General features: G+C 40.3%; 1 protein-coding gene across 1 annotated transcript in view; it reads left to right on the top strand.

Annotated features, from left to right (window-relative positions):
- The first annotated feature begins 12,745 nt into the window (after window positions 1–12,745).
- IL20RB (interleukin 20 receptor subunit beta) overlaps window positions 12,746–26,034 on the top strand; it is a 31,085-nt gene continuing 17,796 nt past the window's right edge. The window contains exons 1-2 of the mRNA XM_024566237.4: window positions 12,746–13,087; window positions 24,502–24,628. Coding sequence (XP_024422005.3) covers window positions 13,012–13,087; window positions 24,502–24,628 — 203 coding nt within the window. The 5' untranslated portion in view covers window positions 12,746–13,011. The remainder of the gene's footprint in view (window positions 13,088–24,501; window positions 24,629–26,034) is intronic.

The following is a 26,034-nucleotide window of genomic DNA, read 5'->3' as shown; positions in this document are numbered from 1 at the left end:
GTATTCGTGCTATTTAAATTTCCTTCTTTCAGCTTTGAGTTTTGTTGACTGGGGCACTAAAATTGATGTATACCTCAGGAAAAGATGGGATGTGCTCATAGTTAGAGAAAAGTGTTTTTTAAATCTTACTTTTGTAAGTGCTTCTGTTATGTTTTTATTTACCAAGCAGAAGTTTGTGTGTATGAATGAGAAGCTACTATAGAGTCTTGAATCTACTTCTTCACGTCACACAAGAAAACCATTGTATTTTATGATCACAGACTTTTCCTCCATTATCCTGTAGATTTAAATATAAGCAAAACAACCTTCAGTATTTTAATTTAAAATACTTAGTAAAACCACAAAACACGTAAACAGTTGGAAGTCACATATTTTGAAAAAATTCCCAGTGCAGCCTACGCAAATGAATGTTTCTATTCTTAATATGTTATAAGCAGATATTTAATGCACCAGAAATAACAGATGTTAAAATTGAAGTCACCCAATTCATGAAGTTTTTGGTTTTTTAAATTTAATTGTTTTATTTTAAATGGTTCTGTTTTAATTCTTTAAATCTTAAAATTATTTTTAAAAACTTAATGTTGCCACTGGGTGGCAGACCTGGCTTCTCCCACTAAGCAACAGAAGTCAGCCGATATAAGACATTGATGTACAATTTTTTCATCTTCATTACATCTGCTTTTAAAGCCTTTTAATTTATATTTATCTTTCTCAGTCCCTCTTTTTTTTTAATTTTTTAAAAATTACAGTGTACATTTAACATTACTTTGTATTAGTTTTAGGTGTACAGCATAGTGATTAGACATCAGTCTCCCCTTAAGATGATTATTTGGTAAGTTTAATGGAAATAAAAGTCATGTATGCTTATCTTATTTTGCTGTAAAATCACTTGAACATAAATTGAAGAAAATAGTTTTAAAGTGGTTATGAAGTGATTAGATAGTAAATATCTTTTTATTTAAACATTTGATAGAGACTTCTTTTCTCCATTGCTTTGTTTTTTATCCAATCTTATTTTTTTTTAAAGGACCAATTAATACTTTGTATCACAGATATGAACTGCTTATAGCAAACCCCACTGAGCTGATGATAAGGATTTTGAGGAAGTAGCTAGGAGTAGAGTAGCACTGGAAGCAGAATGCATATTTCTGTGCCATAATTAGATTTACAACAACTAGAGAGTTCCCAGATAGTCCATGTGTGCCAGTGATATCTACTGTGTATTCTTATTATGGTATGAAAGCCTCATCTAGGAACTACTTAATTTTGTATTTTGACATTTTATCAAATTTTTTAAAGTCTTAAACAAGTCCTTACACCAATGGCTGGTTTTATAAACATGAATTTTACTTGAAGCAATTTTTGTGAGAACTAGAACAACCTTAGAAAATATGTACTTAGCAGGAATTATATTAGAAACCAGATTCACTTATTCCCAACCTGGTACACTAAATATCATGACACATTCCCATTAGTGTGCAGGTTGTTTTTAGACTAGAGAGTTCTAAGAAGGACAGCATTACAGAAATTTTCATTCACCTGTGAATAAATGCTTAGCTATCAACTTAAATACACGTAGCACACATAACCATGCCCAGCCTGCTTCCACAAATAACTTCTCCAAAATCTTGGAAGAAGGAAGGTTTTTCAAAACTTGTATAAACTAAGTAAGAAAAAGCTGTCATTGGCTGTATCTGAGTTGGTCGTGAAACATCTTTCACATACCACACATCTCACTGTATGCAGTTAACACAGGCACCTAGCACAATTAAAGGTGGTGTCTGCAGATGAGTCACTAAACAGAATAGGAAGGCTAGGTGCAATCCATTACCATTGCCGGAAGAATAACGGCCTAGCAGATGAACAGCTTGGGTTGTTAGAATAACACCCCCAAAATACAGTAAATACAAAATTAAAAGGTCATCCTTATATGGCACATAAATTATTTTCAGCTTTAATGCTGTAATTTTAAAAAATATTGATTATGCTATTACAGTTGTCCCAGTTTTTCCCCATTTGTCCTCCTCTACCTGTTACCCTCTTCCCTCCAGCAATCCCCTCCTTCTTAGTTCATGTCTATGGGTCGTGTGTATAAGTTTTTTGGCCTCTCCATTTCCTATGCTATAAAAACATCCCCCCGTCTATTTTGTACCTACCAATTAAGTTTCTTAATCCCTGCAACTTTCCCCCATTCTCCTTCTCCCAGGTGATAACCCTCCAAATAATCTCCATATCTATGATTCTGTTCCTGGTCTGGTGGTTTGCTCAGTTTCTTGTTTTAGATTCAATTGTTGATAGTGGTGTTTGTTGCCATTTTAATGTTCATAGTTTTGATCATAAAGGGATAACATTTCATGTAACAATGTCTTGGTGATGATGAACTCCTTTAGCTCTACTTTGTCTGGGAAGCACTTTACCTGCCCTTCCATTCTAAATGATAGCTTTGCTGGATAGAGTAATCTAGATTATAGGTCCTTGCTTTTCATCACTTTGAATACTTCTTGCCAGTCCTTCTGGCCTGCAAAATTTTTTTTGAACAATCAGCTGACAGCCTTATGGGTACTCCCCTTTAGGTAACTACTTTTCTCTTGCTGCTTGTAACATTCTCTCTAGCATTTTAATTATGCATTAATTAAATGCATAATTTGGAATCTTAATTATAATGTGTCTTGGTGCAATCCTCTTTGGGTCCAACTTGTTTGGGATTCTCTGTGCTTTCTGGACTTGTATGTCTATTTCCTTTGCCACATTAGGGAAGCTTCCTTTAATTTTTTCAAGTTTTCAATTTCTTGTTCTTTCTCTTCTCCCTCTGGCATCCCTATGATTTGGTTGTTGGTATGTTTGGAGATGTCCCAGAGGGTCCTTACACTATCCTTGCTTTCTTTAATTCTTTTTTCCTCTTGCTGCTCCGGTTGAATGCTTATTTCTTCCTTACGTTCCAAATCATTGATTTGAATCTTGGCTTCCTCCCCTTAAGTTGTTTCTCTGTAGATTTTTCTTTATTTCACTTAATGTAACCTTCATTTCTTCCTTTATGTTTTTGCCATACTCAATGAGCTCTTTGAACATCCTGATCACCAGTGTTTTGAACTCTGCATCTGATAGGTTGGTTATCTCTGTGTTGTTTAGTTCTTTCTCTAGGGTTTTGTTCTTTCATTTGGGCCGTATTTCTTTGTCTCCTCAATTTGGCAGCCTCCCTGTGTTTGTTTCTGTGTATTAGGTAGAGTTGCTTTGACTCCCTATCTTAGTAGCATGGCCTATTGTAGAAAGGACATGTGTAAATTCTGTGGGGCGGAGCCTTAGGTAATCACCAGGGTGGGGCAACCTGCTTCACCATTTTGTGTCTCTGTGCAGGGGGAGGGCTCTAAGAGGGGACAGTGCTGGTGCTTGGTTTCAGGGGGTTTGCCTGGCACGTATCCCATTTCCCATCACTTCACCCAGTTCTCGTATGTGAGTGGTGCCCTTCCAGCTATTGCCCTGGTGGTGAATCCCAGAGTGGGTGGGTTTGTATACGTTCTAAGACCATGTAGTCCCTTTAAGTGGAGTCACCTGGAAATCTGGCAGTTTCTTCTGCTGCCACAACCCCCCACTGGTTTTTACAGCCAGAGTTATGGGGCTGGGATCGCTCACTCCCAAGGTATCCCTCCCAATTTTTATCTATCACACATGAATGTGGGACTGCCTATGCCCGTTCTGCTACCACCTCTCCACACCACACTGTGTCTCCTCCCGCCTCTGCCCATCTTTACCCTTCCCACCCGTCTGGATGAATGTGACTTCTTTAAATCCTTGGTTGTCAGACTTCCATACAGTTAGGTTTTCTGACAGTTCTGAGTGTTATTTGTGTTAAGGTTTAGTTGTAATTTCTGTGGTTGCATGAGGAGATGAAGCATGTTTACCTACACCTCCATCTTGACTGGAAATCCTGCTGTCTAATCCAGAGGTTGCAAAGAAGCAGGCCACTACTGTCTACAGGTACCTTTGTGAGAATAAGAAAAGGCATCTTTTTCTCTCAGGCAAGCCTAGCCCCTTTTCTTACTGAGAAGTCTGAATTTATGTTGTATATTTTCAGTCTTCCCCACTTCATCTTGGCTAGGTTGCTCTGTTCAGGGTACAACAAAATAGTTCTACCACAGAGTGCTTTAAAAAAGTGATTGTTAACATTTGAGAATTGGGATTATATGACATGAAATACAGAGTTCTGGTTTCCCCTGAAGAATGAGTAGCTGACAATACTGGAGATGAATTCCCACAGGGCAATTATCATATAGAACTTATGGACGGTCCCCTTATTTTTACCAATACATGTGGGGGAAAAAATCAATGTAAAAAAAGCTTTACAATCCTTATTCTTCTACTTCACATCTCCAAATGCAGTTACTGTTGCTCTCTATTTTACCAGTAACATGGAGAGTTTGGTTTGGAATCTGGAAACTACCATTTATCACAAACACTTCAAATGTAATGTCCAAGTCAATAAATTAGAAATACAGCATTATGGCATGCTTCAAGTTTTCCACTTTAATATTTTGCTACAAAATAAGTGGGTTCTTTGTAATCGTGTTTATATAGAGCTTTTAACTTTCTGAACGGCTAAAGGACATTTGATACAGTAGATAGGTGGCATGCTAATTTTATGTTCTCAACAGCAGGCAATGAACTCTAAAAAATGCCACATTACTGCTTCCGGGGGAAACCATAATTTGATTTTTATTATAAGGCAATATTGGAAGTTCCTCTCTTCTGGTAAGCTTGTTTAGCAAGTTGACATGACTCAGCTCTGTCATCTTCTAAACACAGGCCAGCATACAATGCATATTATACACCCTAATTTCTTGCTGTTGCATAACCTAAACCAAGTGACCAAGGAACCAAAATATGTGTTTCTAGTTTATTAACAAGGTGTTCTTTGATCTGAAAGTACACACAGTTTGCTGAGACTTGTTTGTTCAATGGGTAGAACCTAAATTGGGTTTGGTGAAATTTTGAAGAGCAGGAGCTTTTCAATTATCACTGGCCATATTCACACAGGTAAGTGTTTTAAACTATGGTGGTGTTTTGAGAATATGTTTGCCAGCCTGAGTACTTTCATTATATAAAATATTTCAGAATTGGCCTGATGCCTGCAATGGCTTAACACAGACATTTAATTTACCAATTTGGCAAATATTTTAAATGTTTCCACTCAAATTACTTTTTAATCTTTTTTTTAATCCTCACCCAAGGACTTTTTTTTTTTTTTTTTCATTGCTTTTAGAGAGAGAAACATTGATTAGTTGCCTCCCACACAACCCAACCAGGGATCAAACTTGCAATCTAGGTATGTGCCCTGACCGGGTATTGAACCTGCAACCTTTTGGTGCATAGGACAACGCTCCAACCCACTGAGCAACACTGGCCAGGGTTTAAGATGTTTTTATAGCTCACAGGGAAAGCTGGTCTCAGTATTTTCAAATAATGTTGCAAATTTTATTTGTATTTAGAACTACAGAAGATAAAAAGACAACTCAATTTTTTCATGTTTTCTTGTATCTCATGTAATAATGCCTTTCAAACAGGAAAACAGCCATAAGTCAACCATTGAAAAGACATGTAAGGTTAAGATATTTAGTTTCTTTAAATGTCTGGGCTGAAATAATTTATATCTTAGACCATGTAGAAAATTTGCAGATAGCTTTTGGGAAATTTTGGAGACAGGAGGAATGCAGGATGATACTGAATTGTTCTTTATTTTATGCTAAACAGTGATTTTTTCTGAGCCCTTATGGAAGAAATTAACAATCCTTGAATAAGCATGCCTTTTCTAGGAGCAACTCATGCCAGACTACTTGTTTTGATAATGTTTTCTAGATTATAGGTAAAGGGGGATATTATAGAAAACTGGTGATTTCATTAGGGCATATGCTAATTGCTTGGTGTCACGATGAAAAAGTATTTTTTGAACTGTTACATCTGTGTGTATGATTGTGTGTCTCTATTTAAATAGCTTTTGGAGATATTTGTCTAGCATCCAACCATCCAACCAACTCACCTAAAATACTTGGTTGCTCAGGTGACAGACTCTTTAACTTAGCAGTATGATAATGAAAATAGACAAAGTGTCCGAAAGCTGTCATGAAACTTAGATTCTAGTGATGTAATGCCTAATGGAGAAGTGCTCTGAAGGACAAAACAGAGCAGGTCGAGGGGGTTGGAGAGTGCCAGTCAGGTTAACTTATATAAAATGACCAAAAGAGGCCTCTGATGAAACTGACCTTTGAGCATGTTGTGCCCTCCAGATGACAGTCACTGATGACTAGGATTAAACCGCTGGTTGAGTGAAGAGAGCAACGCAAGTCATTTGAAAATTGTGTTAAGATCTTCACTATTACAGAGCATTATTTCTGATTTTCCAGTTTTAAACTTGAATGAAATGGTATTTGTTTAACTTAAATGTGGAAATTTTAACAACAACACGCTTTTCTGAATAAAACCTGATTCTGCATCTTTAGAAGAATTATTGGAGAATGTTCACAGGAAAAAAAAAATAGTTATGACTGAAGGAAAGACTTAGGGGATTTATTTGATCACACCCTAAGGAAAAGAATTTAAGGGAGGTTAAATTCCTAAAGCTCTACACTGGCGGCCAGACAATAAACTAGGGAGGAAATTGAAAAACAAGTATATTCAGAGGAAGTATAAAAGGGCTACAAGAACCCTGAAAAATAAAACTTGACAGTGTGTGGAAATTATATCTGAGCAGACTCAATGGAAGCAGAAGTTAGAAGAACCTAAGATACAGGGAATTCCACTGCTTAAATACTCTAACAAAAAATATATAATTGAGACAGTGGGTTACAACTAAATATACTTACCAAGATAGATACACTTAGGAATCCTGGTAAAGGGTCCAGAGCTATTCTGTGCTAAGGAAGGGAAGGAAGGGTTTTGGGAACGGAGCGATTAACAACGTATGTAGTCTGTGCCAGGGCACCAGGACCTAGCCTGCACTTGTACAACTGCTTCAAATTTGTGCCCTTGTGTTTTCCTTGCTTCATTCCAGTCCTGGCCCTATGAGGTTCAGAGTGCTTTTTCTTGCATCAATCTCCTTATCCCTCCCCACTGCCTCTTTTGCTCTTCATACAAACCTTGCGTGTTACTTTTCCTTCCATAATTATATATAAAATATTTAAGTGGCAAATAGTGTAATGGAAAAAGAACCCCTATTTTTAGACTGTACCTGCTTATGAGGGGAAATAGTTTCATTTTTCCAGGAGTTCATCTTCAGAATAAATGATCTTTCAATTCTGGAAGGCAGTGGAAATTAACCTGAGAAGTGCAGGCAGTGGGCTAGAGGATAGGTTGGTTCTGGCATGTTTCATAAACAACTGGAGGTCACAACTAGCTGACAAGAAGGTATAAAAAGAGAAGTACCTCAAAGACAGGAGAGAAACATGAGATCAGGGTTGGGGATTCCAGGCAAGGATACAGGCCAGCACGTGAGGCACAGCCCTCCAGAAGTCCTCATCCAATGGCATGGCCCATGCAGAGGTGGATGGTCTGAATGCCTTGTCATGAACTGGTCCTGAGAGGGACTGTCATTCAAAAGCTGTGGCAGGTGGATAACATTACCCCTCAGTGCCCCTGAGGTGTGCAGGGCCCAAGACAGAGACTTCCCTTGCAGTGGCTTGTGAAGAATTGCTAGGCTATCCTGCCTAGTCAGCATGGCAGTGCTGAGCAGGGCACCTTGACAGGGACACATGCCCAGGGAGGGAGCTATCTTAAAACTTCCAGGTTTGGTGATCAATGCCCAGCATAGCCGAATGAACCTTGTTCTCCCATTTTCTGTTCACTTACCTTTCCTTTTTCTTTTCTTCCTCAGTTGGTATTCCCTTCAACTTTTCCATCCTTGGGCCTTGCGCATGTCATTCTCCCGGTTGGAATGCTGAACTGTGAATGCATCTCTCCTACCCAAATCTAAACAGGTACATCCTTGGAACTCCATATTGAGGCCTGTCTGTTCTCCAAAGCCTTTGCTAATCTCTTGGATCACTCCTTTGTGCCCTCGGACACATTGTAAGCCCTCCTTTGGTGCTAATGTTCCAGAGCTCCAGCCTATGCAGTTCTGAAACAGCTGGGGGTTCCAACTGTCCACTGCCAAGAAGCATGAGTCCCAGTGACAGAGTTTGATGCAAAGGAAAGGAAGTATTTATTTAAAAGTTATACAGGTTTAGAATAATGGCAAAGTTCTGCCATTGAGTCCCACTCCCTTTAAAATACAAACTCACGGTCCTGCCCTGCTTTGCCAAACCAGGCCAGTTTCAGAATGTGCCAGTCAGAAATACCGGCTTTCAGAAAAACAAGTCCATGGCTCAACATTCCTGGTCACATTTCTGCATTCAGGCATCTGCCATTAATCCATCACTGAGTTCTCCAGCTCTTAATCCAAAACTGTGTGTCACCTTCTTACACACCAGACCTCATGGTGGGCCGGTGGGGGGCCCTTCTTGGCAGACCCACTACTTCCCAAACCACATGGCAGACCTCTCATGGCTGCCATGCCTAGTATCAATTCTGATCCAGAGCTTACGGCACGACCCCATTTCCTACTCCTCCCACAGAGGGTCACATCTGCCAGTTCTTTGTACAGTTAACACTTTCTCTGCAGCCATTGTGACTCTGGGCAGGTGTGGCCCTGTGATGCAGGGTGAACCACCTTCCTGTTTCTGTGCAGGCACTATAATGGGAACCACCTCACAGCTTCATACAGGCGCTGTAAACTCTTCCCCGCCCGCCCCCCCTCCTCACGATGTAAGGCAACATCACTAGTCAATGTCATGGCCATCTCCCTGGCCATGAGCACTACAGCTTTTTAACGTAACTATTAAGCTGGCCAAGTTGTCATAAATATGCAGAGTACTTCTCAATGGCCATCCTTTGCTTCCCCCATCCCCCAAGCCAAGGTTCACAGGGACCTCTAACCCAACACCCTGTTACACTAATTGGGAGGCAGTAAGGTGAGTGCAAAGAACTTGGCACTTGGCAGACCTCAGCTGGAATTCTTATGTCCATCCCTGATAATATCAGATATACAGTAAATCCACTTCTTTGAGCCCTATGTCCTCGTCTGAAAAGTTGGGAATCAAGTCTTGCAAGTCTGTTGTATAAAATGTGGAAATGCATATAATCCTGGAAAACCTTTAGGACAATTCCTTGCACATAGTAGATATCCAGTACACATTGGCTTTTATTGTTAGCTTTTAACATGTGGAAACTGGGCAGAATTGCATTTAGGAGAGAGGAACCAGGAAACCAGGACTGGGAAAACAAAAGTAAGATAGGGACAGATGTTGAGACCAGCATGTATGAAGCACTACAAGTTGGGGTGTGTCGAGACCCGAAGTCAGGGGGAGCCAGGATCAGACACCAGGGGAGCAGTGAGAAACTATACAAGCAGCTGGTGACCAGAGGTCATGGCACAAACATGGCCACTGACTCACAGTGCTGGAATCAAAAAGAGCATGCAACAAGTGTTTTTTTTTCTCTTCTTTTTTATTGTTTATGCTATCACAGTTGTCCCCACTTTTTCCTCCTTTGCCCACCTCCACCCAGCCCCAACCCCACCTCAGGCCATCACCACACCATTGTCCATGTCCATGGGTCATGGTGTAATAGAGATACAGCTAACATTTGCTGTATGCTTACTTTGCCAGATCCTGTTCTGAGTGTACCATTCATTTAGTTCTCACAACAGCCCTGTGAATTAAGTACTATTATAACTGTCTCCAATTTATAGATGAGGACACCAAAACTGTTTAAATGACTTGTCTTAAAAACACACACACACACACACAACTAGTAAGTGTGTCAAAGCCTGGATGCCAACCTAGATAGTGGCTCCAGAGCCCATGCTTTTAACTACTACCCTCCAGTAGTTATCTCCAACTGGAAGCCTTTTTTTGCTGATGCAGGAGCACCCGGCAAAGGGCCAGCCAGTCAGAGCAAATTATCCCTAATGTACTTACTGCTAATGTTATTAATATAATAAATGGTTAATACAGCTTTTGTAAAGATCTGTGTTCTTGGCGCTGTGCTAATGTGCTTTGTCAGCATTCCTCAATTCCTTTAACCATTAAATAAGACATCATTGTATCTATTTTATAAATAAAAGAAATGAGGCTCTCGGAATTGCTTTCTTCCCCCTTCATGTTGAAACACATGGAAAGTATACTACTTTTCACATCCACTCCTCATCCTACAACTGTCTAGCTTTGGATTCAGATTCTCCACTGAAATTCCTCTTACTGAGATTACAAATGATCATCCAGGGGACATTTTTCAATGATTAACTCAATGACTCACCCTTCGGCATTCCTGCTTGATGACCACTCCATCTTTCATCATTTCTAGGGCCATAGTTTGTTCCAGGACCACCCCTCTGACCTATTTTTAACCAGTGCCCTATTTCTTTTCTCTTATGCTGGTCTTTAAATGTGAGTCTTCTCCAGAATCACATTCACACCTGCTTTAATCTACACACTCTTGAATGTTTCACTCACTTCCTGATCTCAGCTACCATTGAAATGCTAAAGGTAGGGGGAGGAGTTCCCATAAACTTGAGACACAGATCCTTTACATGCTGAGGACCCCCTGCCTGTATCTCAGATTCAAGTGTCTCAAGCTGAATACATGCAGACTTTTTCTGTACCACCCCCAGCCCTGCCTGTCCTGGCCCCACCTCATCCTCCTCCTTTTCATTATTTTCCTGAGGTGCTGCCATCCACCCAGTTACTCAAACGTAGAACCTGAAAGTCATGTTTGCCTCCTCCCCCTCCACCCTCCCAATTCATAAAGTATTTAAGAGCTGTCAATTCTACCTCCATCCTGTGGATTTAATCACTTTTCTATACAGACATGGAGAAACCTAGTGGAAACCAACAATATCTCTTACCTAGCTGACTGATATAGCTCCTTCCTGGCCCTTCTTCTTCTGGTCTGGCCCCTTTTACTGTTTTCTCATCCTAGTCATAAACTTTTTAAAGCTCAAATGCAGGGAATGACATGGTTAGATTTGAGCTCAACCCCTTCTTTGACCTACATTGCTCTCTAAGCTTCATTGCTCTTTGTGGATAAACTCTGAGCTCTACAACAAAGCATTCAAATGAAGCTCTCTGGAATCCTGTTTCTATCTGACTTTGGACCCCATTTCTTGCCACTCCCAACTTGCTCTTCAGTTGCACCAAACTTCTTATGGTTTCCTAAACACACCAGGCCTGGCTAAATTTTTTAGTATTTAATACTCAGCCCAAAAGTCACCTCCTCCAGGAAGCCTTCTCTGACCCCCTCTGCTGGGTTAGGTGTTTCTTCTTAATGCTCCCCTATTCCCTTATGAATATTTCTGTTACCTTTTTCAATAACAATTTATGATTATTCTCATGACCATCTTCTCTACTAGTTGAGGAGTTCTTGGCTGAGGGCAGGAGGTATTGAATTCCCAGGATCCAGTACATAGTATAGGCCCTTAGTGAATTTTGATTGAATAAGCAATTCATTTTCCCAAGAAAACATTGCAAATAAATTCCTAAACTGAAACTAAAATCTGCTGTACTCTAAAACCCATATTTTTTTCGCTAATGTATTTGCACATATAAAGTGTTTTAGTGTCCTTAGAAAGCTGATATTTTAGGAGGCCAAACCCTATCATAAGGTTTCCTTCTAATTTTTAAAATTATTTTTAATTTTTTAATAATACATTCACATGGTTCAGTAATCAAGCTATAAAAATATACACTACCAAAAACAATTGAAAGCAGGGTCTTGAAGAGAGATTTGTACATAAATGTTCATAGAAGCCTTGGTCACAATGGCTAAAATGTGGAAGCAACCCAACTGTTCACTGACTGGTGGACGGAGGAGCAAAATGTGGCATATACATCAATGAGATATTATTTAGCCTTAAAAGGAAGGAAATTCCACAGTGAGCTACAACATGGTTAAACTTTGAGGACATTATACTAAGTGAAATAAGCCAGTCACAGAAAGACAAATACTATATAATTCTATTTACATGGGGTGCTTAGAGTAGTGAAGTTCATAGTGACAGAAAGTAGAGCGGTGGCCACAAGGGCAGGGGAAGGGGATAATGGGGAGTTAATGTTTAATGGGCCTAGAGTTTCAGTTTTACGAGGTAAAGGGAGCTATGAGGATGGATGAAGGGTGGTGATGGTTGCACAACAATGTGAATGTATTTAATACCATTGAACTGTATGCTTAAAAATGATTAAGATGGTAAATTTTATGTTATGTGTATTTTACCACAATAAAAAAATTTTTAACCACAAAACAAACAAAAAAGGTATCAAGAAGAGTCTCATTCCCATTTTTCTTCATCTTCCCAGTTCCCACTCCCTCTGCCCAAAATAACCAATCTTGTTAGTTTCTGTATCTCCTTCCAGGTTTTCTTTTTGCAAATGCAAGTGAATATGAAGCTTTTTGCAAATGCAAGTGAATATTCTTCACTTCCTGACTTTTTAAAAGGTATTAAAACGTTTTTTTAGGTTTTCTACTCTTTTTTTTGAAGTGGATATGTATTAGCAAAAAGAGCTAATCAGTACTCAGCCTGAATGAACTCACAAGGGAGAAGGCAATGAGAAGGCAAGAGAATCCTGCCTGCTCACTCCAGTGAGGTTTCTAGGGACATGCAGGGTCCTCCAGAACAGAGTCTGTTGTCCAGGGTATTTCCCTGAGGCAGATTCTCAAACTCGCCAGTTACCTTTTTTCTGGAACTCTCCTAAGCCACTCCCCCTGATGCAATATCTGGGTTTGGGCAGAAGGGAGGGTGCTGCACAGCCCGCCCCTTCTGAGCTGTCTGTGCCGGCTCCTGTTTCCCGAACAATTCAGGCTGCACGACAACTCAGACCTCAACCCCAGCATCTGCATTCTGAAGCAAGGATGGCTGGGATGGACAGAATGTTTCATTGTGAAAGGAAACAATGTTCCAGGTCAAGCTGAGTCTGCCACACAAAGACCCTCATGATGATTCTAGAAGAAATCTCGACAAGTCTTATCATGTGGTTTTTCTACCCCTTGATTCCATGTTTGCTCATAGGTAAGTATGAATTAGAATATAGCCAATAGACTGGGAGTTGAATATAGGTTAAGAAGGTGAAAAATACTTTCCCAGGGTTTGGGGTTGCATTATATAAGCATAGAACATTGTAAGTCTGCTTTTAAAAAGGCTTCTCACCTCTTAAACATCCATTCCTTCATCCTAAAGAAAAGAAAAAACCTGTGTTCTGTCTGGATATCTCTCTCCTAATGGCCACAGAACAATGTAAAAAGATAAAAGCATCAAAACAAATAGTCTAAAGGTTAGCAGAGTCCCATGCCTGTTGTTGCTTATCTCATTATCTGGTTTTAAAAGTTGCAGCATAGTTATCTCAGTCTCCGTGTGTGCATTGGAGATGCTAACTGTACGGACAAGAAATAGAGTAAAGATTCGACAAAGTAGACAAAACGAATAAAAAGATATAATTTTCCTTAATATTAGGCACAAGACATAAAAATGGGATCTCTCTCCTGGTCGCTGCAGAAAGGTAGCAGTCAGGTACTCCATAGCACCGAAAAAAATACTTGTTCTGGGGCACTTTGCCTGCCGGTAAGATTACATAATTTTCTCTGTTTCACTCCTGGATGCTTGTACCTACATGCTTTATTGTTTCAAAAATCACAGCTCTGTAGCCTTTGATGTTTCATCAGGTCAAATCACATTTAAAAGAAATTTCTAATTTTAATACTCTAAGGTACTAGGCACTTTGCTGTATCAGTGGGAGACTTGAGAACTTTCTGGCTTTTTAGTTTTTATTTATTTTTTAACACTGAGAAGTAATTATTCTAGTTAGTTTAAACCAGGCAACAAATCAGTGCTAAGGAGATTTGCAAATGTTTACAATTTGTTTAGACATTAAATTTATGGTGTCCCTTCCTAGTTCACCCCACAAACCCTTCAGAGCTCCCAATTGCTCAGCACATGGTCTTCAAATCTGTTTGTTCATGATCCAACATACTCAGGCCCTGATCCTATTTCTCACTACTTCTTGAAAACAACTATGGACAACAGGTGGCTGCTGTCTTCACAGTTGGCATATTACACCCTCATAATTTCTGACCAGAAGTACCATGTCTGTTTCCTTTCTCCATCCCAAGCCCATCTTCCCATCATCATTCCAGATGGCTCCCTCCTCCCCCAGATCCTTTCCAGACTTCTCTCTCCTTTGACCCTGACCTCATTTATTCTGCTTTGGTGGGTTCTGTTTCCTGCATTGACCTGAGGGCAGGGCCTGGGCACCTTTCCTGGTGTCCTCACAGTCCATAGCATAGGCTAAGAATGTTGCCTGATTGGTTAGTTAGTAGACTGATTGATTAGTTGGTGGGACAAACCAGTTGCAGGGAAACATTCCTCTATGAAGCCAAAAGGAGACGAGGGGGGCAAATGAGAAGGGGAAAGGCCAGCCTTTTAAAATTAATTTTTTTTAATTTATTGATTTGTGAGAGAGAAAAACATCTATTTGCTGTTCTACCTATTTGTAGATTCATTGGTTGATTCTTATATGGGAGATTGAACCTGCAACCTGTTTCAGGGCCACAGGGCAACCCTCTAACTAACTGAGATGCCTGGCCAGGGCAAAGGCCAGCATTTTTTAACTTGGCATTTTCTTCAGTGAGGCGATCTGGTCTTTTAAGCCTTTTCCTGATAACTTGTGTTTCAGACAGACCTGGAGTTGAGTATGTTTTTCTGACACCTATAAACTTACACAGAATTTTTTTTAAAGTGGGGCTGTGGGGACAGGTGGGGGGAAAAGGCAGAAAACTGTTCTTGAACAATAAAATTTAAAAGTATTAAAAAAGAAAGTGGTAGAAACCACAAGGATGTCAGAGCCAGAAAGACCTGTATGTGTGTATTGCCTTACTAGCTCAGTGACTACATGATCATATAAACTCAGATTCTGCATCCGTGAAATGGTCAAAATAGATGACAGCTTGAGGTTGGAAAGGGTTCAATGAGATGATGTAAACAAAAGCACTTTGAAGGTGACAGTGTGCCCCCATCCCATGTTAGTTATTAAATGTTGGTTATGTAAACAAATGATGGTGTCAGCAGATAATTGCTTTAGCTGAGGTTGCCTTTATGCAGCTTTTAAAAATTATATTTTATTGATTATGCTATTACAGTTGTCCCAATTTTTCCCATTCCCTCAGGCAATCCCCATACCATTGTTCCTGTCCATGGGTCACAGGTATAAGTTTGTGGCTACTCTGTTTCCTATACTGTACTGTACATCCCCATGGCTATTCTGTAACTATCTATTTGTACATCTTAATCCCCTCACCTCTTCACCCATTCCCCCACATACTCCTCCCATCTGGCAACCATCAAAATGTTCTTGGTATCTATGATTCTGTCTATGTTCTTATTTGCTTAGTTTGTTTTTTAGATTCAAGTGTTGATAGATATGTATTTATTGACATTTTATCGTTCATGGTTTTGATCTTTTTCTTAAATCCCTTTAACAGTTCAAATAATAATGATTTGGTGATAATGAACTCTTATAGTTTTTTCTTGCCTGGGAAACTCTATCTACTCTTCAATTCTAAATATCTTTGCTGGGTAGATCAATCTTGACTGTAGGTCCCTGCTTTTCCTGACTTTGAATATTTCTTGATATCCATCCCTTCTAGCCTGCAAAGTTTTTGTTTTTGTTTTTGTTTTAGAAATCAGCTGATAGTCTTATGGGTACTCCTTGTAGGTAACTCTCTGCTTTTCTCTTGCTTCTTATTAAGATTCTTTATCTTTAACATTTAGCATTTTAATTATGATGTGTCTTGGAGTGGGCCTCTTTGCATCCATCTTGTTTGGGACTCTCTGTGCTTCTTGGACTTGCATGTCTATTTCCTTCACCAAATGAGGGAAGTTTTATTTCATTAATTTTTTCAAATAGATTTCTAATTTCTTGCTCTTTCTTTTCTCCTTCTGACACCCCTATAATGCGAATGTTGGACCTCTTGAAGTTGTCCCAGAGGCTGCTTACACTAGCCTTGTTTTTTTTTGTTTGTTCTGGATTCTTTTTTCTTATTGTTGTTCTGATTGTTTTTGTTTGTTTGTTTGCTTCCTTATGTCCTAAATCATTGATTTGATTCTCAGCTTCATCCACTCTACTATTGTTTCCCTGTAAATTGCTCTTTATTTCAATTAGTACATCCTTCATTTCTGACTGGATCTTTTTTGTACTGTTGAGGTTCTCACTAATTTCCTGGAACATCCTTATAACCATGTTTTGAACTCTACATCTGACAGATTGCTTATCTCTGTTTTGCGTAGTTCTTTTTCTGGAGTTTTAATTTGTTCTTTCATTTGGACCATATTTCTTTGCTCATTTTGGCAGCTTCCCTGTATTTGCTTTTATGTTTTAGGTAGAGCTGCTATGATTCCCTGTCTTGGTAGCATGGCCTAATGTAGTAGGTGTCCTGTAGGATCCAGTGGCACAGCCTCCCCAAGACCCAAGCTTGGTACTCGAGGTGCGCCGTTCTTGTGGACTGAGTATACCCTCCTATTGTAGTTCAACCTTGGCTGCTGTTGTTAGGTCAATGGGAGGGATTTTCCCAGGCCAGTCAGCTACAAGGACTGGCTGTGACCACGTATCACCACCCTCTTCCCTCCATGGAGGATCAGCTGTGCAGGGGCAGGGTGGTGGTGCTCCAATGTGGTCTGTAGCTGTCCTCTGGGTGTGCAGGGTCTGTGGTTTTCTGGATGATTCAGGCAAAGGTCAGCCCCAACCTATGTTTTGCCTGGAGCAACCCTGCCTGAGCTATAGAGCAATCTGAGATGACTGCTACTTGTGCTGGGCTTGGAGATTCCCAGGCAAACCAAGCTGTGAGTCTAGGCTGGCTGCTGGTAGTGCTGTGCCTGGGGCGACTTAGCAAGAGGTATGGGGATTGGGAGCTTACTGAGGCTGGCTGTTGATTGTTTGAGAGGATTTAGGAAGTTATGAAGCACGAGCCAAGATCAGCCATTCATATGAAAAAGCCACTATTAACAGCTGTATGTTGGGTGGGATGGAGTCTCAGAGGATCTTCAGGGTCATACAAACAATGTTAGCCAGGCTGATGGAATCTCAGATATGGCACCCACCTGCCGGTTCTGCGGCTCTGTAGGAGGAAGGCTCAGAAAAGGGACAATGGCCTCTGCCCTCCCTTCTGTCTGGGAGAAAGCTCTCCCCCAGCTCCCACTTTGACACCAGACACTTCAGTTCCTCCCTGTATGCCACTGGTGCCTTTCAAGCTGCTACCCCAGTGCTGGAGCTCAGAGGGAGTGAGTCTGAGTAATTCCATGTGTGGGTTCTTTAAGGGGAACTGCTTCAGCTTCCAGCTCCAGCAGTTTCAACCAGCATTTGCTGGGTTTTGAAGCCAGAAGTTATGGGGACTTATCTTCCTGTCAGTGGAACTCTGGGCTGGGGGCCCTGGTATGGGGCTGGGACTCCTCACTCCCAAGATATCCCTCCTGAATTTTTATCCACCACATGTGTATGGGGGACCAGCCTGTTCCACTTCTCCATCCCTTTTACCAGTCTTGATGGATGTGCTTTCTTTAATTCTATAGTTATCAGACTTTCATTCAACTCGATTTCTGACAGTTCTGAGTGATGGTTGTTCTGTAATTTAGCTGTAATTTTGATATGGTTGTGCAAGGAGGTGAGCCATGTTTACCTGTCCTACCAGTCCTTGGCCTGCCTTTATGCAGTTTTGACCATTTCCTCTGGACTGTGTAGATGAATTCTGCAAATTCTAAATGAACTTCTGTTAATTACTCTAGGTCTGTGGACAGATGGGTAGAGTTCTTGCTCTCCTTTGTAGAATTGATTTGCCTTGCCCCGTCCCTTCCAAACAATAGTGTGTGATTTAGGAAATTGATCCCCACTACCAATAATAAGAAGAACAATGATGACAATCACAGTGCCATTTCTGAGCATACACTGTTATTCTAGATTAGCAAGTGTTCTCTTGAGTTCTCACATTCGTCCTGCAAGGTAGGCAATATTATCCTCATTTACACACTGTGAAGCAAAGACTCAGAGATGTTCAGTTATTTGCCCAAGTATGTACATCTAGTAAGTGGGAGAGTTGGGATTTGATTCAGGATTGGTTGGCTCCAGAGCCTGTGCCCTTTGTAATTCTGTGGGGAAGAAGCTGAGACATTGATGTGTGTCAGAAAAGGAGGAGAGGGATGAAGTAAAGGGAATAAAGAAGATGGTGCTACCTTTTCTGATGCATTTGCCATAAGGGCTATTGGAAGGAAAGGTTGCAGAAGAGGTCCCAAATGAGGGTGGTTGACAGAAGACCCAGTTGGGGAAGCCAGCATGGCCTTTCACTTGGAGAGGCAATTCCTGCCTGGAACGTTTGCCCAAGGGCTTTCAACCTTTGTCAATGGCTCAAGCTTTTAGGAAATATATGTTCAGCATAAACCTCAGGGCAGCAAAAAAGTCTAATTTAAGGTGGACAAGGATTAGAAAAACAGAAGTCAGGCCAAGGCTTGGTTCCCTTGTTTAGTTTTCATTCATTTTGCATTTCTGAGCACCTCCTATGTGCCAGGCTCTGGGCTAGGTGCTGGTTAGCGATGAATAAAACAAAGTCCTTTGTCTTCAGGGAACATAAGAGCCTGCTGGGAAATACATTTAAGTCTTTTGGCATTTGGGGATTTATTGTTCAGTTTTAACTATTCTTTGGCCACCAGAAGTTAGGTCTATATTAGTGGTTTCTCAATTTAAAATATATATTGGAATTATCTGGAGAGCTTTTAAAACTATTACAAATGCCAGAATTTCACAGCCACAGATTCTGACTTAATCAATCTAGGGTGCTACCTGGTGTTGGGATTTTTCAAAACTCCTTGGGTGAGACTCCTTAGAGAAGTGGTCTATTCCAAAACTGGGCAGAGAAAATACAAGTCTGGAGCACCTGGTGGTATGTAAGAAAGTGCTAAAAAAGCGATAGAGACCTAAATGCAACAAGTATCCTGGATTGGATTCCGGAGTAGAAAAAGGATAATGGAAAAATTAGCAAAATTCAAATAAAGTTTGGAGTAACGCACCAATGTCGATTTCTTAATTTTGACAAATATGCCATGGCTATATCAGATATTATTAGCATTAGGGGAAGCTGGTGAAGGGCATACAGGGACTCTGTGCACTGTGTGCAATTGTTCAGTATATGTGAAATTATTCTAAAAATAAAGTCTATTAAGTCTTGAAGGACTTATGAGAGTAAGTCAAAAGGACACAGGAGCCAATCTGAAAGAGCTCCCATTGGCCAAAGCTGGAACAATTTGTGTAACAAAATGAATAAAAATAGACTAAAATAAATTTCCATGAGCCCAAACTGATGCAAATGAATAATTCAATAAATAAATGGTGGAAATAAACAGCTCTTCCTTACAGAGTTTCAAATTAATAAATAGATAATCAATATTGGAACAGCAGAGAAATAATTGTTGCAAGCAATATCCACCAACAGATACTAAAAGTAATGGATGAAAGTTTGAGGAGAAACAATATTTGCCTAGTGTCAAATATCTTCCCTAATTGATTTATTAACTATAAGGGGCGAAATGGTAGCTTTACAGTGGAGAAACTGCCTTAATCAAGTGATTAAGGTTAATATCATTAATTATAAGACATATTAACATCATGCACTCCTTGTGAGTACATGCCAAAAATACGCAATCAAATCAGATCATGGAAAAACATCAAACCCAAACTGAGGAATATTCTACAAAACAATTGACTGGTAGTCTTCAAAAATTTTCAAGTCATGAAAGACTGGGGAAGACCCAGAACAGTTTGGAAGAGACTAACTAGATATGACAACTAAATGTGGGATCCTGGATTGATTCCTGAAACAAAAAGGGGGAGACATTGGGGGAAAACTGGTGAAATTAAAAAAAAAACAACACTGAAGCTTAATTAATAGCTTGTGCAAATGTAAGTATCTTAATTTTAATAATTGTATTATGGAAGGCTATATAAATACATATGGAAGGCTGAGAAAAGGGTGTATTTGCTATTGAACCCCAACACACGAGTCCATCTTCCTTCATGCACTGACTAAAAGAAATAACAAGCAGGGGTTTGCAGTAGAGAAAGGAAGGATCATATAATTTATTATTATATGATTGTCCAATCTGGACTATAGTTGAGCTCATGCTCTTTAAAGCCCCAGCTCCCCAGTGGCATGTAAGTTGTAGATTACATAGGGCAAAATCACAAGACACTGTTGGCTAGGGGTTCCAGTCCTGTTAAGAGCTGATTAGTTGGAAGTGAAATAAGGGTAATAGGTCATTTCTTTATGTCTTGAAGACAGCTCTGAGGTCTGTTCCAGTGTCTGTCTGTCTGTCTGGTTTCACGGAAAAGTAGCCAGAGAGTCATTCCACCTTAGGGCTCAGGAGCTGTAACATAACTTAGGTGAAGAAATTATCTTTAGCCTGCCAGAGCTCCAAACCTCATGACTGTTAGGTCTTCTGCAGCCTCGGGGGCTAGTGATTATCAGGAGGAAACCCTGGGTCTATGAGGTATGTAGAGAGAGTGAGAAAAATGATTTCTAAAGCTACGGTCACAAATCAAATCAAAATCATGAGGACTCTCAATTTCATATGGTAGCTCACTGTACTATCTTGTAACTCTTCTGTAAGTCTGAAATTATTTGAAAATAAAATTTAACAACAGTGATTCTAATGAGCAGCCAAGGATGATGAGAACCACTATGTAGTCTCTTGACCAGTGCTTCTCAACATGCATATGAATTACCTGGAGACTCTTGTTAAGATGCAGATTTTGGTTCAGTAGGGAGTAGGGTACAGTCTCAGAGCCTGAATTTCTAATAAACTCCTGGGGAATGTGATGCTGCCGATCCTAAGACCTTACTTTAAAATCATGAAGTATCACTTTTCTGAGGCATGAATTTATTTGCAAACCTTTTGAAGCTTGTGTGTGGGCACTAAGTGCTCAGGCAGTGAGCGATGCCAGCAGCCTGCTTAGCAGCCAAGTTCTAGGTCAGCCTTGCTCTTTGCATCTTCTGGTGATAAACAAGGTAATTCTCTTGAAATGATTTACATTATTTTAGGGCATAGTGTCAGGTCATAGAACCAGTATCTCCTGCAGTGCAAGGCCCATGCAGTGGGCAGGATAAAAAAAGCTTGCTGAACTTTCGATAGGAATTATATTAAGTCTGTGTATTAATTTTTGGAGAGTTACTGTTTTGACTATGTTGAATTTTCTAATCTATGAACACAGCAGGTCTCTCCATTTATTTAGATCTTTGATATCTTCCACCAGCTTTGTGGATTTTCCCCCATGCAAATCCTAAATAGGTTTTGTTTGATTTTCACTTAAGTATTTCCTTTTTTTTGGAGTAGTTGTAAATAGTACAGTTGACCCTCTGTGCCCGCGGGTTTCACATCCATGGATTCAACCAACCACAAATCAAAAATATTTGAGAATGGCCCTGGCCATGTAGCTCAGTTGGTTAGAGATTCATCCCAATACACCCAAGTTCTGGGTTCGATCTTCATCAGCTTATGAGTGCATGGATTGGTGGAGCAACAAGTCAATGTCTTTCTCTCTTTCTCTCTCTCAAATCAATGAATGGGAAAAAAAAATTGAAAAAAAAACCCTGTTATGTTGTTGCTGATGTGTATGAGGTAGGCCTAAGACGTCGCTTCCATACTGAACATGTGTAGACTCTTTTTCCTGTTATATTCCTTATATATACCTTATACTGTACCTTATATACTGTACCTTAATCGTTTCCATACTGAACATGTGTAGACTCTTTTTCTTGTTATATTCCTTATATATACCTTATACTGTACCTTATATACTGTACCTTAATCGCTTCCATACTGAACATGTGTAGACTCTTTTTCTTGTTATATTCCTTATATATGCCTTATACTGTACCTTATATACTGTACCTTATAAAGTATACTTATACCTTATATATTCCTTATACTGTATATATAACAGTATAACAGTTATTTATATACCATTTATATTGTAAATGTGGTAAGTATTATAAGTAATCTAGACACAATTTAAAGTTTATTGGAGGAAGTGTGTAGGTTATATGCAAACACCATTTTATACAAGGGACTTGAGCACCTGAGGAGTTTTGTGTCTGCTTGGGGAGGGGGTGTGTCCTGGAACTAATCCTCTTCTGATATCAAGGAATGACTTTTTATTTTTTAGTGTGTAAGTGTTCATTGATAATATACAGAAATATAATTAATTTTTATGTTTATCTTGTATCCTGTGAACTTGCTGAATTTGCTGAACTCACTAGTTTTAAGAGTTTTCTTCTATAAATTCTGTAGGATTTTCTACATAGCCATATCACCTCCATTCCAGTCTCTATGCTTTTACTTATTTTGTTTGCTTTATTGCTGTTGCTAGAACTCAACAGTACTATGGTGATAAAAAGTGGTGAGAGTGGAAATCCTTGCCTTAGTCCCAATTTTAAGGTGGAAGTTATTCAGTCTTTCACCATTAAGTAACATGGATGTGAGCTGTAGATTTTTTTTGTGGATGGTCTTTATCAAGTTCAGATAACTCTGCTGTTCTTCACTCGAAGAGAATTTTTTAAAGTCATGAATGAGTACTGAATTTTGTAAATGATTTTCATGTTTCAATTGATATGATTGTATGATTTTTCTTCTTTGGCTTGTTGATATGATGGACTACACTAATTGATTTTCAAATGTTGAACCAGCCTTGCATCCCTGGAATAAATCTCAGTTGGTCATGGCGTATAATCCTTTTTATGTATTATTGGATTTATATTGCTAATATTTTGTTGACAATTTTTGTATCTAAGTGCATGAGATAAATAGGTCTGTAGTTTTTTTGTTTTGATTTTTAAACTACATACTACTACCTTTGTCTGATTTTGGTATCAGGGTAACACTGGCTTCATAAATAAATTGGAAAGTATTTTTTTTCTCTATATTTCATGGAAGAGATTGTGTAAAATCAGTGTTAACTAAAAAAAAAAATTCAGTTGCATTCTCCAGTAAAACCATCTGAGCCTGGAAGTTTCCATTTTAGAGAATTATGAATTATAGCTTTACATTCCCCACATAGCTGATGAGAGAAATGTTTTATTATTTTACCAGAGGAACGACGTCAGAAAGGACCATGCCCCGCCCTTTCGTGCTGCCTCACTGCAGCTGGTCCTTTTCTTTTCATCCCTTGGGTGATTTCAAAGTTAGGGGTGGAGAGGACAGGAAGCCCCCCACCCCCCTGTGGGGTACCCCAGGTGTTTCCTCACAAGGCAAGCCATAGATGCTGAGGGTGGGATGGAGGTGCATCACCAAGGTCCTACATTAGACAATAAGCAGGGGAAGCAGGTGGGGGTGTCCCTGGCAACCCCCATCCTCATGTGGTCATGGGGCTTGATAACGACAGGTGCCAAATCTAGAGACAGACACCAAGATGAAAAGGCCCTGGGGAGGGCTCCTACTGTGCTCTTGATGTTATCACTGTGAGTTTAACAGCAAGGGGAGGCAGGTGTTAGGCATTAAAAAAGAATATTTGAAATTAGGAAAGGACCATAGCAGAGAAGCCAGACTGCATTTTGGGTTAACACACAGGATGAGCCCCAGGGCTGCCCAAAATTCTTATAAGGGCATGTTCAGCACCACAGGCCTCTTTCATTGTGTGTGCAAATGGTAGACCCGCTGTGTGCCTACTTGGGCACACCACACACACTCGTGGGAGCAGATGCTTGTGTCCCAGGCTGGCTCAGGTATCTGCAATGTGCCTGGGGCTGAGTCTCCGAGCTGGCTTGGTGCCTATCTGGATTGGACTCCCTGAACAGCAGACCAGTCCATACTTCCCAGCTGGGAGCTGATGCCCATTTGGCCTTGTTGGGGGAGGGGGGTGAAGGCAAGTGCTTTGGATGACAGTAGCAGGAGAGGGAGGTGCTGAGGAGCTGGCAGGAACCTGCATGGGTATAAATTCCATGAAGGGGTGGAGGGGTCAGGTTTATTCAACCTGCTTAAGGTCACATAGTAAATGGCAGAGTCAAGGCCCGATTCTAGGTTGATCTGATGTAAGAGTTATACGCAGTGTGCCTCAGTTGTGTCATGTGTACAATGGAGAAAATAATAGTCTTTACCTCCTAGTGTGGTCATGAGGATTAAAGAGATAATCATGTGACAATATAGCATATGGTCTAGATAGAATATGGTAAGTGCTCAATAATATTAACCATTATTATTATGAATATTAATATGCCATTTTATCACCAAAGGCAGAATGTCAATGATAGAAAAATTTAGCATTAACACAAGTATGATGATTTTAGAGGTGTTTCTGGTTCATAGACATACGAAGTCTCATTAGAAACTAATTTAAAGCTGTGGCATTCCTCCAAAATGAGCCCATCTGTCAGCTTGTCCATCTGCCTTGATCCTAGATGGAGTTGCTGTTCTGCCTGCTCCTCAGAACCTCTCTGTACAATCAACCAACATGAAGCATCTCGTGATGTGGAGCCCAGTGACCAAGCCTGGAGAAAGAACACAGTATTCTGTTGAGTACCAGGGGTGAGTTTTTTGCTTTGCGGAGTTTTTTCCTTAGTTTTTCTCCCTTAGACAGTAGTTTATTGCTGGAGGCACAGAGCCCAAGGAGGTTTTGTGAGCCCAGGGGTAGATTATCTCCTGTGTCTGGCCACCTCTGTCTGCACTGGCATTGGGAGAGTTGAAGAAGCAAGGGAAATTGTCCTGTGTATTTGACAGTGAACTCTCCAGGAACCCAAATGTGTATAAACACATTTTGGTGGAATTTCTTTTCAATGGTGAATAAATTGTCCAATGCTGAAGAAAATCTGAAGAAATGAGTTTGAGTCTGACTTCAGGTGGATAGGTCACTGGAGACTCAGATCCTTGGGGGGTGGGGGAGACCTCAGTTTTCCTATCTATGAGCCCAAACAAACTGTGACCCTGGGGTCAATCAGGCTCTGCTCCTCTGCAGGTGCTCAGGCCCTCGGAACCATTGAGGAGCAATGAGGAAACAAAGGTGCTCAATATATTTCACTGACAATAAATACAAGCCGAGCACCTACATGTGCTCAGACATTCTTCTTAGGCTCAGGATACAGTCAACAAAGTTCCTGGGCATAGGGAGCTTACATTTAGGGGAGGAGACAGCCAGTAAAAATGTTAAAAAAAAAAACCCCAACAACCTAGATCTACACTGTCTAGTGTGGTAGCTACTAGGCACGGAGAACTATTTAAATAAAATGAAAATGTCTGTGTCCCAGCCACACTAGTCACACTTCAAATCCCCAATAGCCACGTGTGACAGTGGCTACCATATTGAACACCAATTTAGAACATCTCTACCATCACAGCAAGTTCTACTGAGCAGCACTGCTCCAGGTAATTTCAGTGCTGGGAGGAAGCTAAAAGGCTGATGCAAAAGATAGTTGACTCTGTGGCTCCTTTTCATTAAGTGGTCAGGGAAGGCTTGTCTGAGGAGTGATATTTAAGCCCACATCTGAAGGACAGGAGGGACCAGCCAATGTGAACAGCAGAGACAGAGCATTTGAGACACAGTGAACAGTTGGTTAGAGGTCCTAAGGTAAAGAGCTCAGCAAGGAGGCCAGTGTGGAGGAAAGAGCATGTCATGTGTACGGGTGGAGTGAGAGAGAGGCCAGGGGAAAGTGTTTGGATTCCATTCTCAGTGTCTTTGAAGTCACTAAGGATAGAAATGTCATGATTTGCTGAGTGATGAATGGTTTGAAGAATGGCAGGAGTAGGAGCTGGAAAATCAGTTGGGAGAGCATAGCAAGGCAATGGATAATAGTAGCTGAGATTGGGGTGGTGACTGTGCAGATGAAGAGACCTGGACATACTGAGGTTTATGCCAATGTTTCCCTTCTTTGGTCATAAAAGGAGTAAGGAAGAATAAATGGTTGGTCAGGGAGGAGGGTGGAGGAACTGGAGTGTGG

This window comes from Desmodus rotundus, chromosome 8, assembly GCF_022682495.2.
Source record: "Desmodus rotundus isolate HL8 chromosome 8, HLdesRot8A.1, whole genome shotgun sequence".
Classification (NCBI taxonomy): Eukaryota; Metazoa; Chordata; class Mammalia; order Chiroptera; family Phyllostomidae; genus Desmodus; species Desmodus rotundus.
The sequence above is the reverse complement of the archived record's forward strand: the minus strand, read 5'-3'. Positions and strand labels throughout refer to the sequence as shown.